This window comes from Pelodiscus sinensis, chromosome 1 (assembly GCF_049634645.1).
Source record: "Pelodiscus sinensis isolate JC-2024 chromosome 1, ASM4963464v1, whole genome shotgun sequence".
In the NCBI taxonomy this organism is placed as follows: domain Eukaryota; kingdom Metazoa; phylum Chordata; order Testudines; family Trionychidae; genus Pelodiscus; species Pelodiscus sinensis.
Window position 1 is genome coordinate 208,121,798 of NC_134711.1, and position 26,887 is coordinate 208,148,684.

General features: G+C 39.7%; 1 protein-coding gene and 1 long non-coding RNA gene across 3 annotated transcripts in view; one reads left to right on the top strand and one right to left on the bottom strand.

Annotated features, from left to right (window-relative positions):
- The window catches only part of RPS6KA3 (ribosomal protein S6 kinase A3), a 131,639-nt gene extending 107,400 nt beyond the window's left edge, over positions 1–24,239 (top strand). For both annotated transcript variants that reach the window (XM_006116147.4, XM_006116148.4), the window contains exons 16-22: positions 1,776–1,865; positions 5,456–5,614; positions 6,824–6,985; positions 7,204–7,280; positions 8,737–8,854; positions 17,635–17,775; positions 19,012–24,239. In XM_006116147.4, the coding sequence (XP_006116209.1) occupies positions 1,776–1,865; positions 5,456–5,614; positions 6,824–6,985; positions 7,204–7,280; positions 8,737–8,854; positions 17,635–17,775; positions 19,012–19,134 (870 nt within the window). In that variant the 3' untranslated portion in view covers positions 19,135–24,239. The remainder of the gene's footprint in view (positions 1–1,775; positions 1,866–5,455; positions 5,615–6,823; positions 6,986–7,203; positions 7,281–8,736; positions 8,855–17,634; positions 17,776–19,011) is intronic.
- LOC142823085 (uncharacterized) lies at positions 11,233–15,070 on the bottom strand. The gene is made up of 3 exons (XR_012898432.1): positions 14,939–15,070; positions 12,089–12,230; positions 11,233–11,357 (listed from the first exon to the last, which is right to left on the bottom strand). It is a non-coding gene; the product is annotated as an uncharacterized LOC142823085 (long non-coding RNA).
- Positions 24,240–26,887: the final 2,648 nt, after the last annotated feature.

A 26,887-nucleotide genomic window follows, 5' to 3' on the forward strand; every position in this document is an offset into this window, starting at 1 on the left:
GTCCTATTATTCTATGATTCTATGATTTGCTACAGGTACTGACGAGGCCTTGTACTCTAGCAAAGATTCGCTCACTACTTTGCGCACATTGAGAATGTACACTCCACCCTACCAGAGGAAGCGCTACACACCTTACCAGAGACAGTCTTTATTACACAACAGCAGTACCAGCCTTTTGAACAGAATCACTTCCAATCTTGAAACCACTGTAGAAGAGCCCCTAACAACTGCTCTTCCATGACTCACACCTCTAGGCAGCAAATGTGAGAATTTGGTCGAGGGTCTGCCTGACCTCCCTGCCACTCCAATACCTGGCGAGGCCAACATATTTCAGAAGCATGTGTGGGAAGCCTCTCTAACCCTGTTTCACTGCCAGTGGTGGTGGCAGGGAGGTCCTCAGTTGGTTTTTAATTGCCCTGGCATAGCAGATGGGACCCAGTCATGCAAGGGGGGGGTGTTAATGCATGGAGATCCTTATTCTTCCCTCCCCCAAAAGCCCTGTTGGTGGATGGAGGGGGGAGAGGAGTGCCTGCTAGGAGGATCTGAAGGCTGGCACTGGCCCGAAGGTAATTTGAGTTTGAGGCCCCTGGTAAAGATAGTAAGAAACTGCCTAAGTAAATAGGGTACAGACACACCAGAAAGCTACGATATATTGCCTACACAGCCTCCTGTATGTCCCAGAAGTGCTTCCTATGTCTGTACTGCTTTTATAGACATATATATAGTGTGTTTCTGCATTCCTTTAGACAGAGTCTTTCCCTGGTGCAGCAAAAGTGTCTGCTGGTGGTGGTGGGGAGGCAGCAGGGAAAGGCTCTGGTAGGTCCAGGCTGCTGAAACCTTTCCCCACTGCAGGAAAAAGGCTCTGGCAGCAGGGAGCTTGCGGCTTCTCCCGTAAGTAAGCATATGGTAACTGCTTTGCCATTGTATTCTCAATAAACACGGCATATTGCCTTTTCCCCCATAAAGATCCCATGTGCTTCTTATAAGCATAACAATCCTAAGTGAATGCTTTAAAAGTTACCAGAGGATAGGTGGGGTACTACCACCACCTCTTCTGGTGTTGGTTGCTAAGAATAACTTGGACATCTAACTGTAGGAGAAGGTGCATGTCGGAGAATCCCAAACAGACAGAGGCATCTCCCTGCAGCCTGGAGTTAGGTGCCTAACTCATTCTGAGGGGTGAGCTTAGGACATCCTTCTCTTTGGTGTTTTGTATCAACTAGCTTAGGTGGCTACCTGCTCAACATCCTCGCTTATGTGAATCTGAGTTTTAGATGCCTGTCTCTCTCCATACATCGTATAGGCAGCATAAGTAGCTAACTTGGGGTTGTGGATCCTTTCTAGGTGACAGGATATCTCAAAATTAAGTCCCTCCCTTTGTAGATCTCTTCCCAGGTGCCTAGCTGCAGCCAACCATACTAAAACCAGTCCAGTAATGTCATCCATCCAGGGTTCAGTAACACATGCAAAGTTAGGGGCTTTATGCTTTACTAAATGGACTAAATGGTTAAATTGTTAATTGGCATCTTCACATTAATGATTGTGACTTAAAGAACCCATTTGTTACCCACCAGTAATCCTCTACATCTAAAAAAAATTCCACATTCTTCTCAAAGATTTTTTTCCTCCTCCACTACCTAAGGTGTTTTGTAGCCAGCATCCTTGTAAACATTAGTGAGGAATGTTTTGCATTTGTGCAAATGAAAACACGTGCTTGCTGCATTTTTTCAGTTTTTAGAAAATATTTTTTCTTACAAATTTGCTTGGTTTTCTAGATTATTGACAAAAGCAAAAGAGATCCAACAGAGGAAATTGAAATCCTACTGCGCTATGGACAGCATCCAAATATTATTACTCTTAAAGATGTAAGTAGACCCCAAAAATGCGTTCTTTGATAGGGTATTATAAAAGTGCTTTCACTCTTTGTTTTGTATCTGTCAAAGAAGAGCATGTATGTTTTAGATGTACCTAAAAAGTTATTTTGTCTGCTATAAACAGTCATTTCAAATGTCTTAATATACTTTTCCCAATATCCAATTTTAAAATAAAATATGTAACTCTTATTTGAGGCACTTAACATAGTAGACGGTTTAATAAAATGCAATAAAATACTAATCACAGTCTGAAATTACTAATTTTTTAAAGTTCAGTGTTTGTTGTAAAAGAGACAAAAGATGAAGGGACGGGATGGGGAAAAGCTAATAAATAAAGGTTCAGCAGTGGTCATTCAAAAAAACTTCAGGACTATGCAAATAATTTTCAGGGGGTGTATATTTTTATATCATGCTCATCACTGTAGTTGCACATCTATGTCCCAGTCAAACAGGTCTGCCAATCTAAGGCACGATGGCGGGATACCTAGGTGATTAGTATTCAATGTGTAGTAAATGTAGAGTGGATAAAATCTCCAATCAGAGGTGCAGGGTACATGCACATCTGAAATGGAGACCCCACAGGAAATACATCTCCAAATATTCCAGCTACCTCCTCTCCCCATGAAGCGTCATGGACCCATAGGCACATTCAGCTTACCTCTAAATTCACTCAAAATGATATGTTTCATTGTATTACCACAAAACATTTCTATTTTGAAATACCTGAAAAAAAGTTTCAACATTTCCAAATGAAATGTTGTTCATATTTCTACTTTTCATCCATGCTCAGATTTAGGATGAAAACAACTAAAGATATTGGAATTTTTCACAGGATGGAAATTCCAGTTATTACTCAGCAGTAGTTATTACTCAGCAGTAGCTGTTTCACCTTAAAGATGTCTGCATTGAAATGATGGATATTCAAAACACTGTTTTCTCAGATTTTTTTTGGCGGGGGAGGGGTGCCTTAATTTTACAGCACAGTTTATGCCCAACTGTGGGGAAAAAATCTATAGCATTTTTCAATACAAATTCATTGTTGGGAATGATCAAAGTACAAAGATACTTGGTTTTGAAATTAATTTTCACTGATGTCAGGAAAAGCAGAACTGTACAGCCAAATGTTGTAGATGAATACCCAAACTGAATTATGAAAAACATTGGTTACTTTTACCTTTCTCTACTGTTAATCAAACAAGAACCTTTCAGACCTTAAAGGCCACAATGAGTGTAGGTGAAGGATGACAACCAGGCTAAAATTTGAAAAAGTGGTTACTCTTACCATTTTGGATCTTTAATGACACTATCATAAAATTTTCCCATTTCTGTTTTACTTGAAATAGTATGAACCTACGTTGGAAGAAATCAACATCTCCTTTAGACCTATGAAACTTTTCATTATAGTGTTTAGAATTATTTAATTTATCTGCTTTTATGGTTTGTATAACATTAAATTTCTTAACCCCAAAAAAGTTGGTTACTGTTTTTAGTTAATTGAATTAATTCATTCATTAATTTACATTGAAGAAATAGTATATAGTCCTTGGTCTCTGGAAGAAACACATTCTATAATTTGTCTTTTTCAAAAAACTATAAAAACTATGGAATTAATGGCTAAATTAATCCCATAGCTTTTTCTTCTGCATTTGGATGCAACCTTACTGAAAAGCATGCTTTCTACAGTATGAATTTTGTTTTTCATTTTGATTATTATTGATAAAGCAAATAATGTAAAATACAAAGCCTCCTATATAACTGATTTTAACTACACCAGAATGTAGTTAAAAACATAGAAATTGGTCACTTTTAAACATTTAAGTAACTAAAAACTTTTTCATTTTGAAACCCAAAATTTGCTAAGTTTATTAACCTATAATATAAAATAATAAAGTGTATTTTGAGAGGAGAAAGATAGATCCTCTTGATTCATTCATTAAATACACCACTTCATTTTATTATATGTTCATATACTATATATCATACATATATATATTGCATACATATTATATAAGTATATATATTATGTCTATAATTTATTATATATACACATATACTCACACATCCTCAAGGATACCTATTTTTTAATGTGAAATAAAAGTAATTTCACCATTTTTGGCACATACTGTGGGGCGAATAATCTTACATTTTGGAAATTTATATTGAAATATATTGAAATCATGAGGGAATGGTTTCTCTAAAAGTACACTTCTGCATAAAACAAGGAGGATCATGTAACGAGGTGTTCTTTTAAAGAGAAGCCAAATTTTGAAGCAGATTGAAGTTAAAAGCCCAAGGAAGTGCAATAAAAATGAAATTTGGTATTCACATACAGGTTGTACCTCCCTTAACCAGGACTCTGTAGCCCAGCACCAACCATGGATGTTCCTGTACCACAGAGCCCAGGAACAGAGGTGTCTGACAATGGGACAGAAGTGCTGTAGGAAGCTCTGGTGACTCAGCGGGGAACCCCAGAGTGTGTTGCGGAGGTGGGGGGACACAATGGGGAGCTCCAGCTCAGTGACAGCCATGGAGCACCAGTGGTGGCCAGGGAGCTCTGGCCCTGGCTACGGAGCTCCAGGCCCAGGCACAGAATCAGGTAGCTGCGGAGATCTGCACCATCTGCGGAGCACCAGCTGTGGCACTCCGGTCCCGACAGCAGCAGGGCAGAATCTACAGAGCCCCCGGGGTCTGGAGTAGCAGTGGGGGCAGGTTGGAGCCCAAACCCAGTGACAGCCTGGGTGTCAAGAGAGATGGGACTTCTCCCTGGTCCAGCCCATTCCCTTACTCAGGACCAGTAATGTCCTGAGGATGCTGAACCAGTGAGGTCCAACTTGTATTTGCTTTCGAGGCATTTCTATGCAGCTTACAATCTGCAATGTTCCTTAGTGGCAACATGAATATCTGGTCAGCTACTTCGACAGAATAGAATAGGTTTGTAGCCAATTAGTTGCATGATATTGGAGAGAAAAGGTGGGTGAGGTACCTTCTTTTATTGCATCAACTTCTATTTGTGAAAGATAAGCTTAAAGCCACTTAGGGTTCAAGAGCTTGTCCCTCACCAACAGAAGTTGGTCCAGTAAAAGTTATTTTCTTACCCAATTTATGCTCTTAAGGTGATTTTTGAAAGGTCCCTTTATAATGCTCAAAAATGCATGTTGAAATGGCCAATTTCTAGGCATTGCTGAACTTTTTTTGCGGAATAGTTACTTCATGGTGAAATAAGCTCTAATTCAGCCTCACAAACTTATTACCTCCTGATGACTGCGTTAAGATCTGATATGCATTTAGATTAGATCAAAGTAGTAATCTGATCCCTCCTAAATTTTACACATCTATTCTTTATATTTAGACATTAGCCTAGCAATTTATTGCATGTTATTCAATAACTGTTCTTAGTGAATAAAGTTTTGTGATCATTTTGCAATTTAAAATATTGTTTGAATAGGTTGCTTTGGGAGTGGCAGTGATTCCACAGGTTTTCTAATGAAAAGAATTGTTTGGAGTTATCTGCATTATCTTGATGCCCTTAGAAGAAAATAACTTTTAAAAGTTTACCATGTTAATATATTTCATTTTTGAAGGTATATGATGATGGAAAGTATGTATATGTGGTAACAGAACTTATGAAAGGAGGAGAACTGCTGGACAAAATTCTTAGGCAAAAATTTTTTTCTGAACGAGAAGCTAGTGCTGTCCTGCTAACAATAACAAGAACTGTTGAATACCTCCATGCACAAGGGGTAAGTCTTCTACTTGAAGAAAACATTTAGAAACTCATTAACTGAAACACACTCTGTGACAGTTTGCAAGGACAAATCCATATCTGATGCAGCAGGGCTGGCCCACAATATTTTGGCACCTGAAGCAGAGAGCTCAAATGACTCCCCCATGCAGCCTTTTCTCCTGCCTGCCTGTTACGTCTCTTGTGCCCTCCTTCCTCCAGCACAGCACTCCACCATCTCTGTGCATCTAGAGCAGAGAGAATACATATCCACCAGCAGCAGACACAATTTTCTACACTCTGGGTCCTAGTGGTGCCCTCTCCCCCCCCCCCCCCCACACACACACACACACACACACACACACACAGTCTAGCACCTGAGGCGACCCCCTCAGTTTGCCTCTTGGTAAGGCCAGCTCTGTGATGCAGTATTCCAGCATGCATCATTAAACAAAAGTTTCCTAGCAAATAACGATGCTGCACTAAACCTTTTCTCCAAAACTCAAACTCCTCATAGTGCAAAGCTCATTTTAACAGGTGAAGTAATTTAGAGGTGAGGGAGGTTAACATCAAAAGTGGAGAATCTTTGTATTGTAAAAGAAGGGACCCTGATGGTTAAGGACAAACTGAGTAACGAACGATTGGAAGCCAGTGAGGTGATAAGACAGGAGGTGGTGATGTCATCAGAACAAGTGAATGAGGCAAATGGATGAGATGCATCTGTGTCTGTGATAGGAAGAAGAGGAAGAGTTATAATTAATAACTTAATACATTCATTTGCTTCTCTGCCATGGCTTCCCATTATGTATGGTTACAGTTTTTGTGATAAATTCAGGATATGACTTCAACATGTATATCAAGCAACAGTCCTCAGTAGTTAGCCTACATAATCTTTGTTTCTCCAAATACTATAGTTCTAGGAAATATGGAGATGAAATTACTTGGTGTTCATCATTATAACTTGTGTCACTTTCATGATCAGTGCCCTAATTTAGAAACTGAACCTAGAGTATTCTCAAAACTAACTCATGTATTTCACCATTCTGACATTTTGGGTAGCCAAAAAACAATGCATTGTAGTGTACTGGAATTGATATTAGAAACATCACCTTTTAAAGTCCATTGCTAACTTCAAGTTAAAAATAAATTAGTAAGCAATGAAGTAAATACTTACAAATACTTACAATAGAGAACACTATAATATATTTTGGTTTTTGTATTTATTTAGGTTGTTCATAGAGATCTGAAACCTAGTAACATTCTTTATGTTGATGAATCTGGTAATCCAGAATCAATTCGAATTTGTGATTTTGGCTTTGCAAAACAGCTAAGAGCAGAAAATGGTCTTTTGATGACTCCATGTTACACGGCAAATTTTGTTGCTCCAGAGGTAAGTATCAAGTTGTAGTTTATATGCCTTCAGATTATTTTAAGTTTCATTATTTAAACATTATTTCTCCATTATTGCATGATTACAAAACACTCAATGAATTAAGCTTTTGAAACAACAGTTGAGATCTTAGATTCATATGATGATGATGATGATGATGTCACCAAAATCATAATTTTTAAGAAAACACTATAGTTTAATATATTTGCTTTTCACAGGTTTTAAAAAGACAAGGCTATGATGCTGCTTGTGATATATGGAGTCTTGGTGTCCTGCTTTATACTATGCTTACTGGGTAAGTTTGCAAAAATTAAGTGGGCTTTTTGGTTGAGAATAGTTAATTTAGCCAAGCAAATAATGTAGTGACTATCGTCTCAACCCTGCAAAATGCTGATATTGCTGGGAGGTGCTGGTGCTGGTTTCAGCGGGAATTGAGAGCGCTCTGCACATAGTATCATGCTTTTAAGGATCTGATTTATAAAATAAACTTCTCTATAAACGTGCTTAACTGTTGTTAAATCAAAGATTATATCAATTGTATATTTTGTAGCCTTAGGATTATTTAAGAATCGGAATAGTTATATGCACTGGTTCCCACTAAAAAAGCTAAAACAGGAGTTGGCAACCTTCAGCACGTAGCCCGTCAGGGTTATCTGGCAGGACACAAGACATTTTGTATACATTGACTGTCCACAGGCACAGACACTCCCAGTTGCCACAGTTTGCCACGCTTCTGTGGGAAGTGGCGCAGACCATAGGGACATGCTAGGAGCTGCAGAGGGCTATGCTTGCGAGTGGTCAGTGTAAACAAAATGACTTGCACCCCATAACTGGGTTACGTTGATGGTCTGCGTGCCTAACTTTGCTGACTCCTGAGCTAGAAAGTACTATGCATATTGAAGAGAATGTATGTATTTAAAATGTACAAATGAAGCTTTAGATTGAGTACTCAAAAGAATGAATCAGATCACTTCAAACCATGTCATCAAATGATATATACAACAGAAGTATCTGCTTAAAATAATACATTAAGTGCAAGTTCATCAAGTAATAATTCCAGATCTCTTCTCTGAAATATACCACCTTTATTATCACCAATTTAACCTTTGCATACAAGTTACCCTTAAGGTTATTTTTAAACTATTTATCTGGTTATCATTTATTTACTGTCACAGTTTGAGTATGCCTGGTCATCTTAACCTCTTTACTAAGGCAAAACAACCCACATGTATAAAAATAAGCGTAACTTATAAAAATAAGTGTACTTGTTAGTTCAATAGCAACGATGTGGTTTGTTGAATAAGGTAATCCTCTAAGCTCAGTGGCTGCTGCTTCTTTCACAGATAGGCTGGGTATTTGTTCTTTCCAGGTCCTAATCAAGTCCTCCATTTTCATAGTTCCTGTATACAGGTAGTCCCTACATTTCATTATGATTATACTGACTTTTGGCCATAACAAGGACGGTCCCTAGAGCTGTGACTCAGAATTAGCCTACATTTAGACATTCTTCATTATGAAAGGAATATAGTAAGAGAGAACAGGTCTTTATTCCCATGCTACCATGCATTTAACCTGTTTATTGTTTTGGGTGCTTTTTCTATCAGTTTTACTATAATTTGTGATGTTGGAGAGAGGGGCGTGTTAATTACATTTATTTTGAAAGCATTGGTAATTTGTGGTCTGACTTGAAATAAGGATTGGTGTCCCACATGGAAAAGCTATTAATACTGTGAACTTCTTTGATTAATTAGCTACACTCCTTTTGCAAATGGTCCTGATGATACCCCAGAGGAGATACTGGCACGAATAGGTAGTGGAAAGTTCTCTCTCAGCGGTGGTTACTGGAACACAGTTTCAACGACCGCTAAGGCAAGTATATTTTATTGTCCTTGTGTGCATGAGATTTGTAAATGACTTTTTTTATCACAATAAAAATTGCTTATAGTATTAGACAATGTAAATTTTAAAGGTTTCAGATTTTTTTTAAAAAAAATTTATTCAGCCAGTCCTTTCTTCTTTGAATAGATATTAATTTGATAATTATGAACCCTTCATGTTTAAATAGTCACGTGTAGGAAGAAAGTCAACCATGTTTTGTACCATTGTCATTTCATGTTTTTCTTCCTATATATTTTGAAATCCCTCTAGTTTAATCTGCTTTACAGATGTTTTGAGGTTGGGTTTGTTTTGGGGGGAGGGAAGAGGTTGCACAGGAGGAGGAAGATCTGCAAACTTTTCTTCTATGCTGAAGTGCTGTAATAAAGCTAATATATGAGTGTGGCACCTGAAATTACACAGATTATCTAAATCTGCATGATGTTATTACAATAAAGACCAGATGCCCTAATTCTTGGATTTAAAAACGAAATAATAAAACAACATTTTTGTATTGTTCTTGATTTGGGGGGGGAGGTGATTTATTATTTTCAAAGTATCAAAGGAAGTTAGGCAGCATATACATTTAACTATTTTTAAAACATCCACTTTTTTTGTTACATAGTAACTAGGGGGCTGCACCCCCTACTTGCTACACTCACCAACCCTTTCCCCGCTCCCCCCCACTGGCTGCTTTCGCTAGTCCTTATCCTGGAGCTCCATCCTGGAGCCCCTCCCCCTTTCCATCCTGACCCCCACCTCCACTCTCCATTCTTACACATACCATCCTCCCTAATCTCTCCCCCTTCTTCCATCCCTTCCCTCATCTCCAATCCTACACCGCATCTTTCCCTAACCCCCCCTCTGCATCCCCACGCTGCCCATCCCGCCTGCCTCCATTCCTATATTCCCCTCACCAATCGCTCCTTATCGTACCATACATCCCTACATATGCCCTATCCCCCTCTCTCCCTCCCTATGCACACCCTGCCTCCTCCCACAAATTCATCAAGCTGACCCCCGCCCTGACCCCCAAAACACCAGCAGGCTGGGTAGCACATCCCTGGCCACCGCAGCAGGAGCTACAGCCCAGCCCCAGCCCAACCTTTCTGAATGGGCCTTATGGGCAGCTTTGCTCCCTGGCAAGCCTAGCGAGCCCGGAGCACAGAGTATCTGCTCCGGAGAGCCAGGAAAGTGGTGAGGGTGTGAGACCTGCCCAGCTCGCGGGAGGTCTGGGAGAACATGCCTGAAACAGGGGCCTGGCCCCAGGTCACTGGCACACACTGGAGCTGCTCACCTGGGGGGAGACTTGCAGCCTGGTCCCCAAGCGCTGTGACTGGGCCCGGGGCCACACAGAGTAAAGCCATGCGGTACGCATGTGGGCCAGACAGGCTGGGAGCAGAGCCCAGAGGAAGGCAGACACTCCTCCAAGGGGCGTCCCTCCCCTCCCATTTCACAGGGGCTGGTCAGCAGGGGAGCTGCCTGCGGCGCTGGTAGAATGACAAAGTGGGGGAGAGGGGCACCTGCAGGGCAGAGTTTGAGTAGGCAGGGGCGGTGAGTGAGAGGGTTAGGGATGGCACGTTGGAGAGGCTGCAGGTGAAGAGGCTGGTCACCAGGGAAGCCTGCTGGCAGTGCTAGTAACATGGTGAGAGGCTGTTGGGGGGAAGGGTAGTGTGGTTCTAGGCTTGGAGTTGGGGGCATGGCGACACAGGATGTCTTCCCACAGGGGGAAAAATTAGAGAGAGATTATATTTAAAACTAAGGGAGGAAAAGGAAGTGATTGAGACGATAGTTCAGTGTCTTCAGTGCACAGAAAAAAGGCATATGTTAAGCTAACTCTTACTGTGTTAAGAGATGTAAAATGTTATAGACAGTGAACAGGCTGCAAATTTACACAAATATTTGTCATATGAATTTGTTTACACTGAATAGTGAACTGCTAGCATATTGACTATTTATAGCTATTGTTGTAGCTGGTTGGTTTCATGCCTTTTTCTTTGAGAAGTCCCTGTGGATTCTCCACACTTGGTCTTGATGCTGTCCCGGCGCCTGAATCGGAGATTTTGAAGCAGTCCCTGCCATGACACACATGTGCAGCATGAACCAATGGACACCATGTTAGTAGGCACCATGCATGCGTGGCCTGATCCCTCCAGTTCCTTGTCAATCACCCTTGACCTGAGACAGAGCTCTGCAGTTCTCTGCCTTACTGACACTCTTCAACTAGTTATTAGTCTTTAATTATTATTTGAGTGTTGTTCTTGTTACATTGTTAGTTAATTGTAGTTCTTTATTTAAAAAAAAAATGTTTCATCATGCCCAGCTCTCCAGGTTTTAAACGGTGCACCTCCTGCAGAGACACAACCCCAGTCCCGACAGTCACTCACAGTGCATCAGATGCTTAGCGGAGCACCATTTGTCGCAAGATCATCCCCACTGTGCCAAACTCAAGGCCAGGACACTCAGGGACAGGGACCTTCGCCTAAAACTGATCCTGCTGGAAAAAAAGGTATATCCTGCTTCAGATCCGGGAAGGCAGCCCAGGGAGGTATGCTCGCCTCAGGCTCCCCTCAGGTCAAGAAGGCATCAAAAAAGAGGAGTTCCTCTGTGCCTCATCATCAGCCCTCCTCCAGAAAGTGGTCTCTACCCAAACTATCAACACTGAGGTCCCGCATTAGTACTTAAGATGCTCCAGGTACCTCAGGCATGATAGTGCTGACAGCAAGGGCCCAAACACTGCCCTAAGACTACACTGGTACAGGTCACAGTACCGTCATCTACATCGGTACCATCTCATTCATCAGTGGTACTAAAGACCTCTCAAGTTCCCTTCCAGTTCTAGTATTCTGTGATTCTATGAATTTGGCAGACTCTTGCATCGATCCCACCTATGTGCAAGCGTGCAGACAAAAAATACTATGTACCCGCCAATACCTCAAAAGTTCTCTTTACTCATCCCACACCAAGCTCTCTAGTGGTGGAAGCTGCACATCAGTGGGTGAAACAACATCGCTTTTGCACCACTCCACCAGGTAAAGACACTCAGAGGCTTGACCTCTTTGAGCGCAAGACATACACTTCTGCAACTTTACAGTTCAGAATTTCAAACTATTCAGCCATGCTAGTGAAATATGACTTTTGCAATTAATCCAAACTCATGGAGTTTGCTGGCGACATCTCTGAGGCAAAGAGACCTCAACTTGCTGCCATACTATTGGAGGAGCATACCATTTCCTGAGCTGCTCTCCTGGCAGCACTTGATGCCGCTAACACTGCTTTTAGGACCCCGGCCACTGCCATTGTGATGCGTAGAGCCTCCTGGTTCTCTTCAGCCACGTTCCTGCATGAGATCCAATCCACAGTGGAAGACCTGCCATTTGATCAAGAGAAGCTATTTGCAGTTAAGACCAATGAGGTCCTCGTACTATGAAGGACTCCCATGCCGCTCTCTGCACATTAGGGATACATACACCTGCCAGCAGGAGTAGATAATACTGATATCGTAGATAATACTGGTATCAGCCCATCAGCAGCCACGCTATCTTGCCTATCTTAACTAATGGCAGGATAACAGCCCTAACAGAAACTGAACCCAGCCTCAGAGCTTTTGGGCCGGGGCCCTCCACCGCCATCAGCCAACAAGCAAATTTGAATGCTTTCTTGAGGGCCTTGCAAACCCCTGACAAATTTCAATGCTGAGAGTGACTACACAAACTTTCCAAAATTAGCTCCACCCATTCTACCATCAATGTGCTTACATCACCTCTGACAGATGGGTGCTCAACATTATTCTGTCGTTACATCATGCTGTTCCTCTCCAAGTCTCCTATCCACCCTCCTACCCTGTCCCTCTTCTGCGACCCCTCTCTTGACGCCCTGCTACAACAAGAGATGCTGCATCTGTTAGATCTAGGAGCCATAGAACTGGTTCCACAGCAGCACAGAGGCAGGGGCTTCTATTCCTGCTACTTTCTAACTCAAAATCAGGAGGCTGGAGGCAGATTCTGAATCTACGCAAACTGAACAAGTTTTTCAAGATGCAACACTTTCATATGGTCAGTCTATCCACCATTATCCCGGCATTGCAATAAGGTGATTGGTTTTCAGCCTTTGACCTCCAGGATGCATACTTTCATATCCTGATTCATCCCGCTCACAGAAAATTCTTGAGATTCACAGTAGACCCGGTCCACTACCAATACCAAGTCCAACCCTTTGGTCTGTCCACAGCCTCTCAGCTTTTCTCCAAGGTACTTGCTGTAGTCACAGTGCATCTTCACTCTGGGAATAATTATATTCCCCTATCTCAATGACTGCCTTCTCAAGTCATCCTCCCAGATGGAATCAGCATGCATGACAGCAATGACCATACAGTGCTTTCAAAATATAGGCCTTTGAATAAACTGGGAAAAGGCTTCTATTCACCCTTCCCAGAACATACAGTTCACAGAGGCTCTCCTACATTCCACAGTGGCTTTGAGCCTACCTCATGAAAGATTCCTCGTCATTCCGACATTAGCCACAATGATTTACCTTGTCTCTCGCACTACAGCCAAGGGTTTTCTGCAACTTCTTGGCCAAATGTTGATCACAATATTTGTAGTACCACATGCTTGACTTCACATGCGCTGCCTACAAGTTTGGTTTTCCAGAGCATACAAGTCTCACAAATACCCCATGTCACTCTCTCACAATACCGCATGAGGTCAAAACATTGCTCCTTTGGTGGACCAAACCAGCCAATCTTTGCACAGGTGTACCGTTACTTCAGCCTTCTCCCTCATGCATGATTACAACGGATGTTTCGCTCACTAGATGGGGCACTCACCTCTGAGATCAGACTGCCCAAGGCCTCTGGTCCACTCCGGACATATCTTTACACATAAATCTCTTAGAACTGCATGCCATACACAATACTTGCAGATATTTCCTGCTTTCCATTGCCAACAAACATGTCTGTGTCCTTACGGACAACACTGCTTGTGTCTTCTATATCAACAGACAGAGTGGGGCCAGATCTCCATCCCTTTGCACCGAAGCCATAAAACTGGAATTTTTGCATCACAACCACATACCAGGTATCTCCAACATGACAGCCGATGCTCTCAGCAGACACTTTCCCCGACCTCACAAATGGAAGCTCAGCCCTTAGATAGCATGCTCCCTTTTTCACAAATGGGGCCAACCATCAACAGATCTATTTGCAATGTCACACAATATCAAATGCACTCAGTTTTGCGCAAGAGAAAGCATAAGGACAGGATCTCTTGGGGATGCCTTCCTTATCTAATAGAGTCATGACCTCACTTACTCCTCCTCCCTCATATCACTTCTGGACAAGGTCATTCAGACGATCAGGACAGACAGCTCCACAGTCATCCTGACAGCCCCCGCCTTGCCGAGACAGCCATGGTAGCCCTTCCTGCACGGGATGTTGATTCACACACCAGTCACTCTCCCTCTCTGACAGTCTAATTGCTCTGGGGCAGATAGCCCTAACCTACCCGGATCTACAGAAGCTACATCTAACAGCATGGCCCCTCTGTGGCTCTCCCACTTAGAACTAGACCTCCCAGAACAGGTTTGAACAATCATCATCCACAGCCATAAGGACTCTACCCATGCTTCCTACACTTACAAGTGGAAGCGATTCTCAGCATAGTGCACATTGAAATGGCAGGACCCACTGTCAACACCCCTGTCTCTTATCCTTGATTATCTACTCAACTGAAAGCAATCATTGCTCTTGTTTAGTTCAAGGTCACCTAGCAGCCATTACAGCCTTCCACCACAAAATTGACAGCTACTCTGTGTTTACTCACCCTACAACCAAAAGGTTTCTATCATACAACCAGTGCCTGCCTGGGATTTTTGGCTAGTACTACGAGCACTGACCAGGCCGCCTTTCGAGCCCCTCATCTCCTGCTCCCTTTTGTACCTCTCCATGGAAGTTGTATTCCTCGTTACCGTCACATCAGCTTGCCGCATCAGAGATATAGCGGCACTCATGGCCAACCCACCTTTTTACAGTATTTCACTCTAATAGCGTTACCCTTCTAACACATCCAAAATACTTACCTAAGGCTCCTTCATCATTCCATATAAATGAACCTGTAAACCTATCTGTATTCTTTCTAAAGCCATATGCAAGGGTATTCGAGCCTGCCATGCATACCCTTGATGTTCGATGAGCATTGACTTTTTATCTAGAAAGAACTAGGCCCTTCAGACAGTCACCTCGCCTATTCCTCACATTAACCGATCAAGTTAAGGGACAGCCCATATCAAAACAGAGGCTGTCAAAATGGATCACAGACTGTATAAAAATCACTTGCACATTCAAGGGCCTACAGCCATCATTATGCTTGACAGCTCATTCCACCAGGGCCATATCCACTTCTTCTGCGTAGCTATGCAAAGTGCCACTAACGGACATTTGCAAGGCAGCCACCTGGGCATCACAACTTACCTTTACTAAGCACTATGCTCTGTCCTACCCAGTTGACATCACAGTGGGCTGCGCAGTGTTATCATCCACTTAGCATAACATTCTGAAGCCTCAACCACCAAGGGGCAAAACTGCTTGTTAATCACCAAGCGTGGAGCATCCACAAGGATACCTCTCGAAGAAAGGAAGGTTACTCACCTTGTGCAGTAACTGGAGTTCTTTGAGATGGTGTCCCCGTGGATGCGCCACAACCCACCCTCCTCCCTTCTGCTTCGGACCTGGAAGCCTCCGGGGTAGATAGAGAACTAGAGGGATCGGAGTGCACATTCACAGTGTCTACTAGCAAGGCGCGCACTGATTCGTGCTGCGCATGCGTGGCCAAGCAGGGACTGTTTCAAAATCTCTGATTCAGGCACCAGGATGGCACCAAGACCAAGCGTGAAGCATTCACGGGGAAACTATCTCAAAGAACTCCAGTTACTGCACAGGGTGAGTAACCTTCATTTTTTACACATGGCAATCTATATATATATATATATATATATATATATATATATATATAACTCCCTGTCCTTGGTAAACAAAGGTCCCATCCCTGACATAGATAAACAAAGATAGTCTAAATCTGGAAGGATACCTAATCATAGCATTTTTGTCCTTGCTCAAATCAAGAGTAAACATCATTAAAGAATAATCTACAGCTAGATACACGGCAGAGGGGGCTTCCAAAACTTAATTATTTGAGGGCATTGGAAAGCCAAATCAGGGCTCAGTACTTATGGCCATTTGCTCCCAAGTCCATGAAGTCTCTGTGAGGGCAGCAGTAATTTGGCACTATAGGTATAATGTCAAAAAGTTTTTGATAGTATCCTTCATTCCCCTCTGTCTTGTTATAATAAAACCCTAATAGGCTCAAAGAATTCTATTTATTTAAGCATGGGTTTCCTTTTCTTGGCTAATATCTTTAATTTGCTCTGTGCCTCCAGGTGTCTTGATTTCTAAATACTCAAGTATTTTCCTACAGTTTATGTTAAACAGCCTGAATGACGTGTCAGCCTCTTGTCCCAGACAAGATATAGAATTACATCTGACCTTATTCAGTGCCAGGCCAACCACTCATACAGGAAATTCTTCATGTGTCTAAAATCATTCAGTTTTTAAGAAGTCATTGTATTAAGGCATTCATTGCAAACTGCACAATAGAGAGTTTGTTTTATAAGAAAATGTTTACATGCTGTTTACAGAATATCTTTAGGCAGTTTAATATTACTAAATGCATTTTTCCCATAAGCAATTGTCACAGAATTAGAAGTTTTATACTATCCTTACCCATACCATAAGGAATCTTACATCAGCCCAATTAGAACAGAATCAAAGGTCTCCCGGAGTCCACTCCAAGAATTTTCTCTTGGACCACTGCCTGAATTTGCTGCTGCCACCATCAGGCAAAAGTGTGCCCTCGAGCATCTGTCATAACCACCCACTCAACGAGAGTGCAAACCTTGTTGGCAACTTTTCTAGCCCAAGAGCTCATTCAGAATATCACTAGGGCAGCAACCTGATTGTCAGTCCACACATTCATGTCCCATCACGCACTTACCTAACAGACCTGAGATGATGCTGGTTTCGGTAGAGCAGTACAGGTTAAAGCTCTCTAGTCCAGCACTCTGGGGATCTGACCAGTGCCGAACCAGAGAATTTGCTGAACCACAGGAGGTCAATATTGTCTAGCAACATTAGTAATCCTTCCACTGCTTACTGGGCTCTTAGAAAACATTTAGGGATAAATTAGAGCTAAATAATAGCACAGAACACTGAGAGCCAGGACTGGTGGCTGTAAGCAAACAGTGGGACTGCAGGAAACTTGGCCACACCCATAAGTGGACATCTGGCTGGTTAAATCATGCTGGACCAGAAAGCATCAGACTAGAGAGGCTCAACTTGTACTGTAAGCTGTTTCCCTGGAGGTGGGCTAGGAGTTTACAGTGGTACTGCATGTGAGCCATTTAGAATGGAATCAACACAAGTGCTTGAAGAAAAAATGGTTACCTACCTTCCATAACCTGTTGCTCGTGTCCTCTCTGTTACCTGTCCTCTGGCCCCTCTTAGGGTTGCCAGCAAGAAGGAACTACATAAAGTCAGTAGCACCAACTATACCAACGCATGACACAGCATAGAGCCAACCCTACAGATGCCTCTAATCAGCTAATGCAAAAATCTCTGACTCTGCACATGGGTGCACATACCTAGAATGAAATGGACATGAGCAACAGACCTTGAACAGTTATGAAAAGATAGGTAACCATTTCTTCTGTGTCATTGACAGGACCTGGTTTCAAAGATGCTTCATGTTGACCCACATCAACGATTGACTGCTGCCCAGGTTCTTAAACACCCTTGGATAGTTGACTGTGACCAGTTGCCTCAGTACCAGCTAAACCGACAGGATGCTCCGCATTTGGTGAAGGTAAATATGTGTATGTTTAGCTACATGATTAGCTAGAATTAATTGTAAACGAAAACATTTGGTCTAAATATTAATCTGAGTTGCATGATTGGGAGTTCAGTAAACTTCATTAAGCCATGTGAACTTGTTTTACCCAATGTACAAGACTTCAAATGAATTCATCTATGCAAGAAATCTGCTCTGTTTACAAAAAAGCAGTACTATGCAATCTCCATGCTGTTTTACTTTTTGTGTTGAGACAGATTAGAAGTTAAATGAGTTTATAAATAGTGTTTCCCTGGTGATTGAAATGGCTGTTGCGTAAATTTTTAACTCTGTTTTTAAAAAATAATTCATTTGAGACTTTAAGTGATCTAGTTGTTTACAGTGGAGGAGTTGTAGTTGTATTATTCCTACAGTGGTTTTAGTAGAAGGATTGTAAGTGTAAAAATTGATATTTTAGAGTGGAAATGGACTCTCTTCCAATTAGTTTCATTAATTATATACAAAATAAAATGGAAACTTTTACGAGAAGTTATTGGTGTATTTATGTAATAATCAATGCTTGGTAGTCTAAAACCATTTTATATCAACTGGTTTTTATTTATTTTTTATTGTAACCTGCATGGGTGAGATTGAATCCCCATACCTTTCCACACACAGATGAAGTCCCTCAAAAGCCTTAAGTCATGATGAGCCTGTCAACGTCAGAAGAGAGATCTTATATCTTCAGAGTTAATCAAAAGATCATAGCGCTTCCAGTACTAAATTGCTTAGAAAGGAGCCAAGTTTAGATCCTAGGCATAGATTAGAATTTTCTAGCAATCTGTGCATTTAATTAGACATAATGTTTCATATTTATATAGACTAACAATAAAACATTTTAAAAGCAATTTTTTAGAGAAAAGAAATGGTAGGCAGACCGTAACAAGGACAATCCCTTGGGATCTAGCACTTTTGGGATCTAGCACAACTTAATTTTGTAATATAAATATCAGTGGTTTTTGTTTATTTGTTTAAATGTCAGTTGCCTTAAATTAACATAGCAGAGTTTTTCTGTGCTGCAAAAAAGAAACATGCTTCAGGTAGCTAGAATAATACTTTGGTAAATCAAGCCCATTGTTTTTAACCTACAGAAAACAGTTTTGATTGTTAACAGTAGTACATGATTTAAAGATCTTACTATTTCTAGAATGTAGTAAAGCCACTTTTTGTTGTTGTTGTTTGTTATTTTACCTCTGTCTTCTAACCTTTTAGGGTGCCATGGCAGCCACCTACTCTGCCTTGAATCGCAATCAGTCACCAGTTTTGGAGCCAGTAGGCCGTTCTACTCTTGCTCAGCGGAGAGGTATAAAAAAAATTACCTCAACAGCCCTGTGAAGTGACCTCAACTAGATACTTGGTACCATGGTATAAGATGATAGCACAAATCATGGCGACAAGTAGCACATATCTGACAGATACCTGCAAGCACACACTGTCCCAGCTGGTACCCATAATGCTGCTGCTGCTCCTATTGTTGCTACTGCTTTCATCTATTCTCCCTTTAAGCTATTGATGGCAAGTTACTGACCTTTCTGGAGCTTTGGATGGAGTGAAAAAGAGGAAACACAATGAAAATGAACATATTCACTGATTGAATAAACTAGAAGAATTCTGAATGCCAATTCTGTCATAAAAATACACTGAATAAAGCACTCTGCACCATATAGCATTATTTTTATAAGAAATATTTCTTGTCCCCTGAAATATTCTTCGTTACACGTTGGGTTGGACAATTTATGTTAAGCACTTAGCTTAAACAATCTGTTTATATTAGCACTGTATACTTTGTGCCATCCAACATTTTGTATGTTTTTTGTAAACAATTCATAAGCAGTACTTTTATGTGCTGTTTTCTTTAATGTATACATGCCTTGGTTTATTTAGAGATTTTATTAATCATTTTGACAGTAACTCTGGTTAAACAGTTCACCTGGATTGATCAGTATTGTTGGACCGCTCTAAAACAACCTGACTGTTAAACAGCTATTGAATGTAATACTATGAATGTGTATTTTTCCTTGTCTATGTCTTTTCTACATTGCCATGTTTTTGAAGTTGCATGTCTGTTACGAGAACCAGAGGGATGTTGTAGTATTTAAAATTTAAACAGTGGGTTTCTCACACATGTAATAGGCAGCGCCTCCATAAAAAATGTAACTTGTTCCACTGCCCTTTTCCCCTGATATTCCCCCACCAATTACAGGACTCAGGAATCACTGCTAGCCTCCTTCAAGATAGTTTTCTTACTTTTTCTGATAAACCATTTAATATTTTTACTTAAGAGCTGACAAATACTTTGTTCAGCAGGTGCTGGCATTAAAGCAGAAATACCATGCTGTCACTAAAGCAAAATATAATGTCCATCGATAAACAGCAGCTTACCAAAAATGGATGTAAACTTTGTCTCTTGTGGTTAGAATATGCTGGACTGTTGCATAGAGATGTTTTGGTTTTTTGTTTTATTCTTGTGATGCTCTCAATTTACAGTTCAAAGCAGAGTTAGAGGAGAGAATCATCCAATATTTTCAACTGACAGCTGAGGGATCTATCTTCATCATTGATCTCCTTGGACTGGTTATCACCAGTCCAGGCACCCTTAACATTATACTGTCCAAGTTTAAACAAAACCACCCTCTTTGTGTTTCTTGATGCCAATATTCTTCCCTCTTTTCCTTTTTAGTGTGTGTGTAAAAGGCTCACATTAAGGTTAGTTTAAGGTCTGAAGCCACAAATGATAAAATGTGCTTGTTTTTATGTAATTTGAGATTCACTGCAAATAGCTGATCTTGAGTGTGCACTGGAGCATGTTAGTTTGGCTGATATCCCATTCTGCCCCAAAAAATGGTAAATCAGCTACTTGTATCAAATACCCTATTCAGAAATATCCAGAGCTACTAATTGTGGAGCTCACTGCACTTTTTTTGTGAACAATGCTATTTAGGAATCAAGAGATCAGCACAAATGGCAATATGTTTATTGGTTAATTAGTCTGTTCACTTATTTTTCCAATAATGAATTTGTTAGTTTTTCTACAGCAAGAAGTTTTCAAATAAATGGGGGGAGAGTGAAGTCCTCCATTAATGTGACACCACATATTTCCTCCTCCTTATTCATGGATCCATATGAACATGGAATAAAGACTCTTCCAGAAGCTTTTAGGTATTTCTTGGAAAATAGAAAAACTTAAATTCTTCTAAGCTGCCTGAAACTTCACAGTTAAACAATTAGCCATTGTTTTAAGTGTCAGGAATAAAAGTAATAGTTTGCCGGTTTAGTGCTCTAAAGTGAAGAAAGCAAGACATTCTGGTTCCCTTATAATCTTGTTAGGATCTCTGAAAGGGGAGTAGAAATAGAGGATTGGAAAGAGAAGGGATTTTAATTGGCGAACAAACAGTTTAGCTTCCAGAATCAACTTCATCCCTGGTGTTAAAATGCTAGAGAATCATGCTGTCAAATAGTCTCCTAAGAAAAAGGTAGGAGTATGGGGGAATTATGTTGACTCCATACTCCCTTAACCAAAAAGCTAGAGGCTTCGAATGTCATTTTGTGCTGTCTATGCTGATGTCCCTCAAGGGGTCTGGAGAACAAGAACAGCCCTTTGCAAATAAATAGTAATAAGAGTTCCTCTATTAAACCTGCAAAACAGTCTGTTGTATCTTATTTCTTAATACCTTGCCGTGGTGCTGAACTAAATTTGGCAAGGATGATGATGAACTAAAGACTTTCCAAGGCAAGATCCAGAACTTCCACAGGCCCCTCAAGCTGTATACCTGTGCTCAATGAGGCATGGTAATCCAAGCGAAATGGAGGATTTTAATGTTGCTTTGTATTAAAAAATTACTTTTAACGGGAGGATTTTTATTGATCTCAAAAAGTTGAATAGTTGTCTTGAACATATTTGTTTCACTACTATCCTCAGAGTAATTACAAATTTCATCCTTAAGCAATGTTGTACAATTGAGTAGTGGCTCTTTGATTTTGTTGAGAATTCTCCATTTATGCAAGAAAATTCCTTAATGTTAAAGTGAGGAAAAGCCACTTGCAGTATAGTCTTTCCTTTGAGATAAACTAACACCATTGGTGCTGCAGCCAAATAGTAGTAATCTCTTCACCCTTCAATATGCCTTTCTTCAAGCCCATCAGTGACTATAATTCAGGCTCAACAAAAATAAATAAACCATGTCTCCCAGAAACTATTTTTAATTTCTTCTCTTAAAAAGTAAACATTGTCAAATCTAGGTAATAGATATCATTTTAGAACCATACTGCTGGAATAAATACAGGGTCTTTCAAGTTATAAGATGATCAGTAACTGAATTCAGGAAGAAATATCCCACATATGCTCAATAAACGGGAGCACTTTTGGGGATTTTTATGCCTTCCTTTGAAACTTTTGGTATTATGTCAATATAACAGACCAGAAGGACAATAAATACTCATATATGGTCATTGCTGTGCTCCTGTAGTTCTTAATTTTGAAGTTGCTTCATTTATTCTGCCCCTGTTCCCTCACAAACTCAACCTATAGATCAGAAATTTCATACCCAGCATTCATCATTTACCTTTCATTGCAGACTTCAAACACTCCTTTTACCATCACCCCAACCAGTGTCAAACTAACCTCATTCCATCAGTTTCCCTATATCTTTCTTGCCTTGACAGATGCAGCTCCATCTTGTGAGAATATCTGTGCGCCCAATCTACCAGAGTTAGGGCAATATCAAGACAAATTACTCTGGCAGAAATCCATTGATTTTTGACACTGCATGTGTGTGTAACAGTTGTCTAATTTCAGAAGTTAGCTATTGTATGGCAGTCTATTTGAGCTAGACATAATCCTCTGCCTGGCTCTGTCTGAAAGTAGGATGAAAGCACATTAATGGAAGCACAAAAAGGGTTGCTTTCAGGTAACAGATGCTTAAACCTTTGTTTCCCAGTGCTTTGTAGTTGATATGTCCAAGCAGAGACCATTAGGAAATGTGAATGTGATCAGTATGTTGCCTTTAAAAAGATGCTGCTCCCACATCTTACTGTGTTATATGCACAAGCAAGCAAACCATATTGGTCTTTTAATTTCTTCAATGACCTGTTTCTCAGGTTTGATCTAGAGTCATTTTTTAAGGTGTGCTGTTAGATGGAGTTGTATAAAACAGCCTAATTAATACCATAAATACTAGTTAAGTGATTGTATTTTAACACATCCTAAACTACTCAAATTAAAGTCTAGTTATATTATTGTTTTAAATCCTAGTTTCAATGACGTGTTTCTGTTGAGAAAATTCATTTTACAGGAAAATGAACCGAGTTTTATACAGGACTCTTTCAGGGGTCTGTACATCTTTTTTCTTCTCATTTGTAAGGATGTGAAATTAAAATACTATTGCTTACATGTAGCCTCAACTCCTTAGTGCACAAATTTGAAGGGTGTATAACCCACTGTGTAAATTTTCACTACTGCCCTTTTGTCTGCAAAACATAGCAAGTGACTCTAGAATACAAATTCATGGAAGAAGGAGAAAAATGAAAAAGTGCAGATACAGGTGACTAACCTATTTTTCAAAGCAAAATTGCCAGTTGCGTGAGAGAACAGAGGGAAGGAAGGAGAGAGGGAGTAGCTACACTACTCAGCTTACATGCATATCTAACAAAGGTGAAGATCATTCATAATCACTATTAGTACTGAACAAAACTTGTATTGAGTTTTTCAAATGAAGTATTTAAACTTGATTTTTAAGAGAAAAAGGCATGAGGAAATAATTTTTTGTTTTGTTTTTGTTTTTGTAAATGTAGAATACCAACTAAAGCTCTACTTTTCTATTATTGGAAAGAGGCTTCTAGGTATGTCATTCCTTTGGTAAACATCAATGGATAGTGGATGAGTTTTCACTCATGAAAATAATGTAAATGATTAGCTTTATCTTGATGCTCTTGACCTAATCAAAGGGAAGGTGCACTCATAAGGGATGTAATTATTTTGCAGTCTAGTGGAGGAGGGAGGAATCTACTTAAAACAGTTTTTAAAATGATGAAATCACAGATAATATTTTTCTACAATTCTGTACAATCGTACTTTATACTAGTTTCCTCCGCACAGCATGTAAGTGAGTCTAAGGTACTGCATCAGGAATTGTATTGTACCTTTTGGCAGACAATTAAAATAGCATCTCTTCAGGTGCTTAGAACTGCTGTCATATAATTGAAATGCTAGTAAAAAGGGTTAAATAGTACTGAATACTTCAAATGATTGTTTCATTTAGAGTATGATCTAGGAAATTTTCTAATCATACTATTAATGTATAATCTAAACTGTTCCAGATGTATCTATGAACAGTCCTGGAAAGATATCATTGCTTGCATCCCTGTCAAATGGCAGGTTTTGTAGTCTTCAAATGAAATTGAAATTTATACAATGAATAAATTTTCAAACATATGAAAACAAATGTTTGGTTTTTTGCGTTTGATTTTTCCAATACTAATGCTTATTAAAAAAGACTGCAGTGTGGTTTTTAACTCACATTTAACTAACTTTGCTCCTAATACAATATATATTCCCACCTAGAAATAACTAATTAAATTGTTTCTAAACTAATAAAAGTAGTTTGGTGGTGGTGTTGTTTTTCCTGCACTTACTATGCTGGTGTTTTGTCAAACATTTATTCCACTACTTTGCATTTTTATTCATCTGAACCTTTATGAGTACAGTCAACATAGGACTGATGGGGGGAAAAAGACCTTAGTAGAAGGTCTCATTCACATTCAACTCTAATTAAAAACTGTATATTTGTAAGGTGTCCAGACCAAAAGATTCTAAAAATATTAAAATTTGGTAGTACTTAGACTGTTATCCTGAAGCTGCTTGCATGTGGACTAACTGCTGCGTATGTATAAAGTGCCATTAAAGTCACAGGGCTCTGTGCAGATGAAATTATCCATCTGTACACAAGAAGCTGAAGATGGGATGGGGGGGGGCATAAATTGTAGGCTCCAAAGAGCAGGAACCTTGTTTTTTCACTTGCCATAAAGTGCTAAATAAATTTTGAAAATTAAAATGTTACAAATTAATGAAAAATATATGGAAATACTGATTCAGACAAAATCACTCTTTACAAGTCATAAGGTATGGCGAACTCAAGTTGTGATTCTGAAATTGTATAATCTCTTCAAGCTTGCAACACAGAAAAATGAGAATTGTTAGTCAATACAAAAGATGTGAAATATTTGTATATTTTAGGTAAAATGGCAATTATGATAGGAGATACAGGGGGGTTTTTTAGATAGATTTCTCAGTAGTCTTGTTAAATTCATGGAGAAGCTGAATACAGTGTGAAGGTATTTCATCAAGCTTCCAGAATCAATAGAAATACGGTTTGCCTTCACAACAACCAGGAAAAAGTGATTTGAGAGACTAGGGGGGTACTGTATGTTAAACTGGCAGATTTTTAAATGTTTTCTTGTGTGCATTTGAACCCAGTCTGCCCATAACCAACATGAAAAGTTCAAATGGAATTTTAATTATATTTAATTTCTCCCATTTTGATATTTCATTAAAACAACATAAAGACTTAACATTTCTGATAAAACAAAATTGTCACAACCTCAACCAGCACTGTAAGTGAAACTACACAACATTTGTTTCTTAGCCTGAGAAATGTCTCAATCTTTCCCTGACTTCAAGTCATTTTTTGCTTTGTACAGAAACTATCACAAACCCTACCTCTTAAAAATTACAAAGTAGGGTAACAGTGCTAGTTGAGGTTGTGACAATTTTGTCAGAAATGTTAAGTGAGGTCCACCTGTGAATCCCCTAACTTGCTTAAATTCCTGAGAAGGAGGGTGGAGGGAGACAGGCTGTAGGACGAATATAGTAGGAACTATAAAAAAAACCTATATCCCTGTGCTAAAGCTGGTCACAATATTAAACAATAGTGCAAATTATTGTGCGCAAGCATTATGTAATCATGGAGCTTTTACAATCAAACTATAAACCACTTGTAAATTATCTCAGATTCCTAGGCATAGTAACTTTTATTTATAACATGAATATACATTTATATATCACTCAGCTCCATTACAATATTAAATTACTTTGAGACAGACATTGATTGCTTAATTACAGATTGGAATATAATAGTAAAAAAAGTCAAGGGTAGCCATTCAACCTGATTTTCCATATTTCCTTGTTCTTGAATGAAATCACGCAGTTTTAATAATTTTAATGTAATTCTTTATATGGTTAGCTTCATTAGATTTTAGTGATGGTTTTTGCCAACAAAGAAAAAGATAGAAAAGATAATCCTAGAAGCAGTTTGTCAAAGATAAATCCCATTCCTGGACAACTAATACATAGCAAGAAATAGAGGAAGCAGGATGGGGAGAATGCAGATGAAGTCACATGTGTTAGATTATTTGGGGGTGGGGGATCAGTGTGCTAATGCTTAATAAAGGCTCTAACACCAAACTATCAAAGAAAAAATAAAAGTAAGGGAACCCAAAACAATCCTCAAAGATCTTCATAGGATAGAAGGCATTTGATCTTGGGAAAGCAATTTTATTGGTTCTTGATTAGATATTTATCTTTTGGGCATTTATCACAATTTGTAGCTGGAAGGAACAAATAAGGTCTTGGTATCTCTAACATGTCCATAAATGTTTCTCAACACATGCTTTTAAACTAATATCCAAGAAAATGAAAGGACTCATTTATTACACTAAATAATAAACTAAATCTCCCTACAAAAGCACAGGAACAAATTTACAGATGCACCCCTGGAGCCCCAACCAGGGTTATTCTATCTACTACCCAAGTTTAGGGTTGCCAGATGGTTTCAACAAAAATACCAGACACACTTGACATTACATCACAATCTACATTACGTCTTATTTAGAAAATACTGGATATTTATATTTTTCTCAATTTGTTTCTGAACAGAAAGCTCAAATACTGGACTGTCTGGTTCAAAACCAGACACCTGGCAAACCTACCCAAGATCCATAAACCTGGAAATCCTGGAGGCTCATCATCTCAGGCATTGGCACTCTCACTGCAGGACTGTCTGGATATGTGGACTCTCTACTCAGACCCTACACC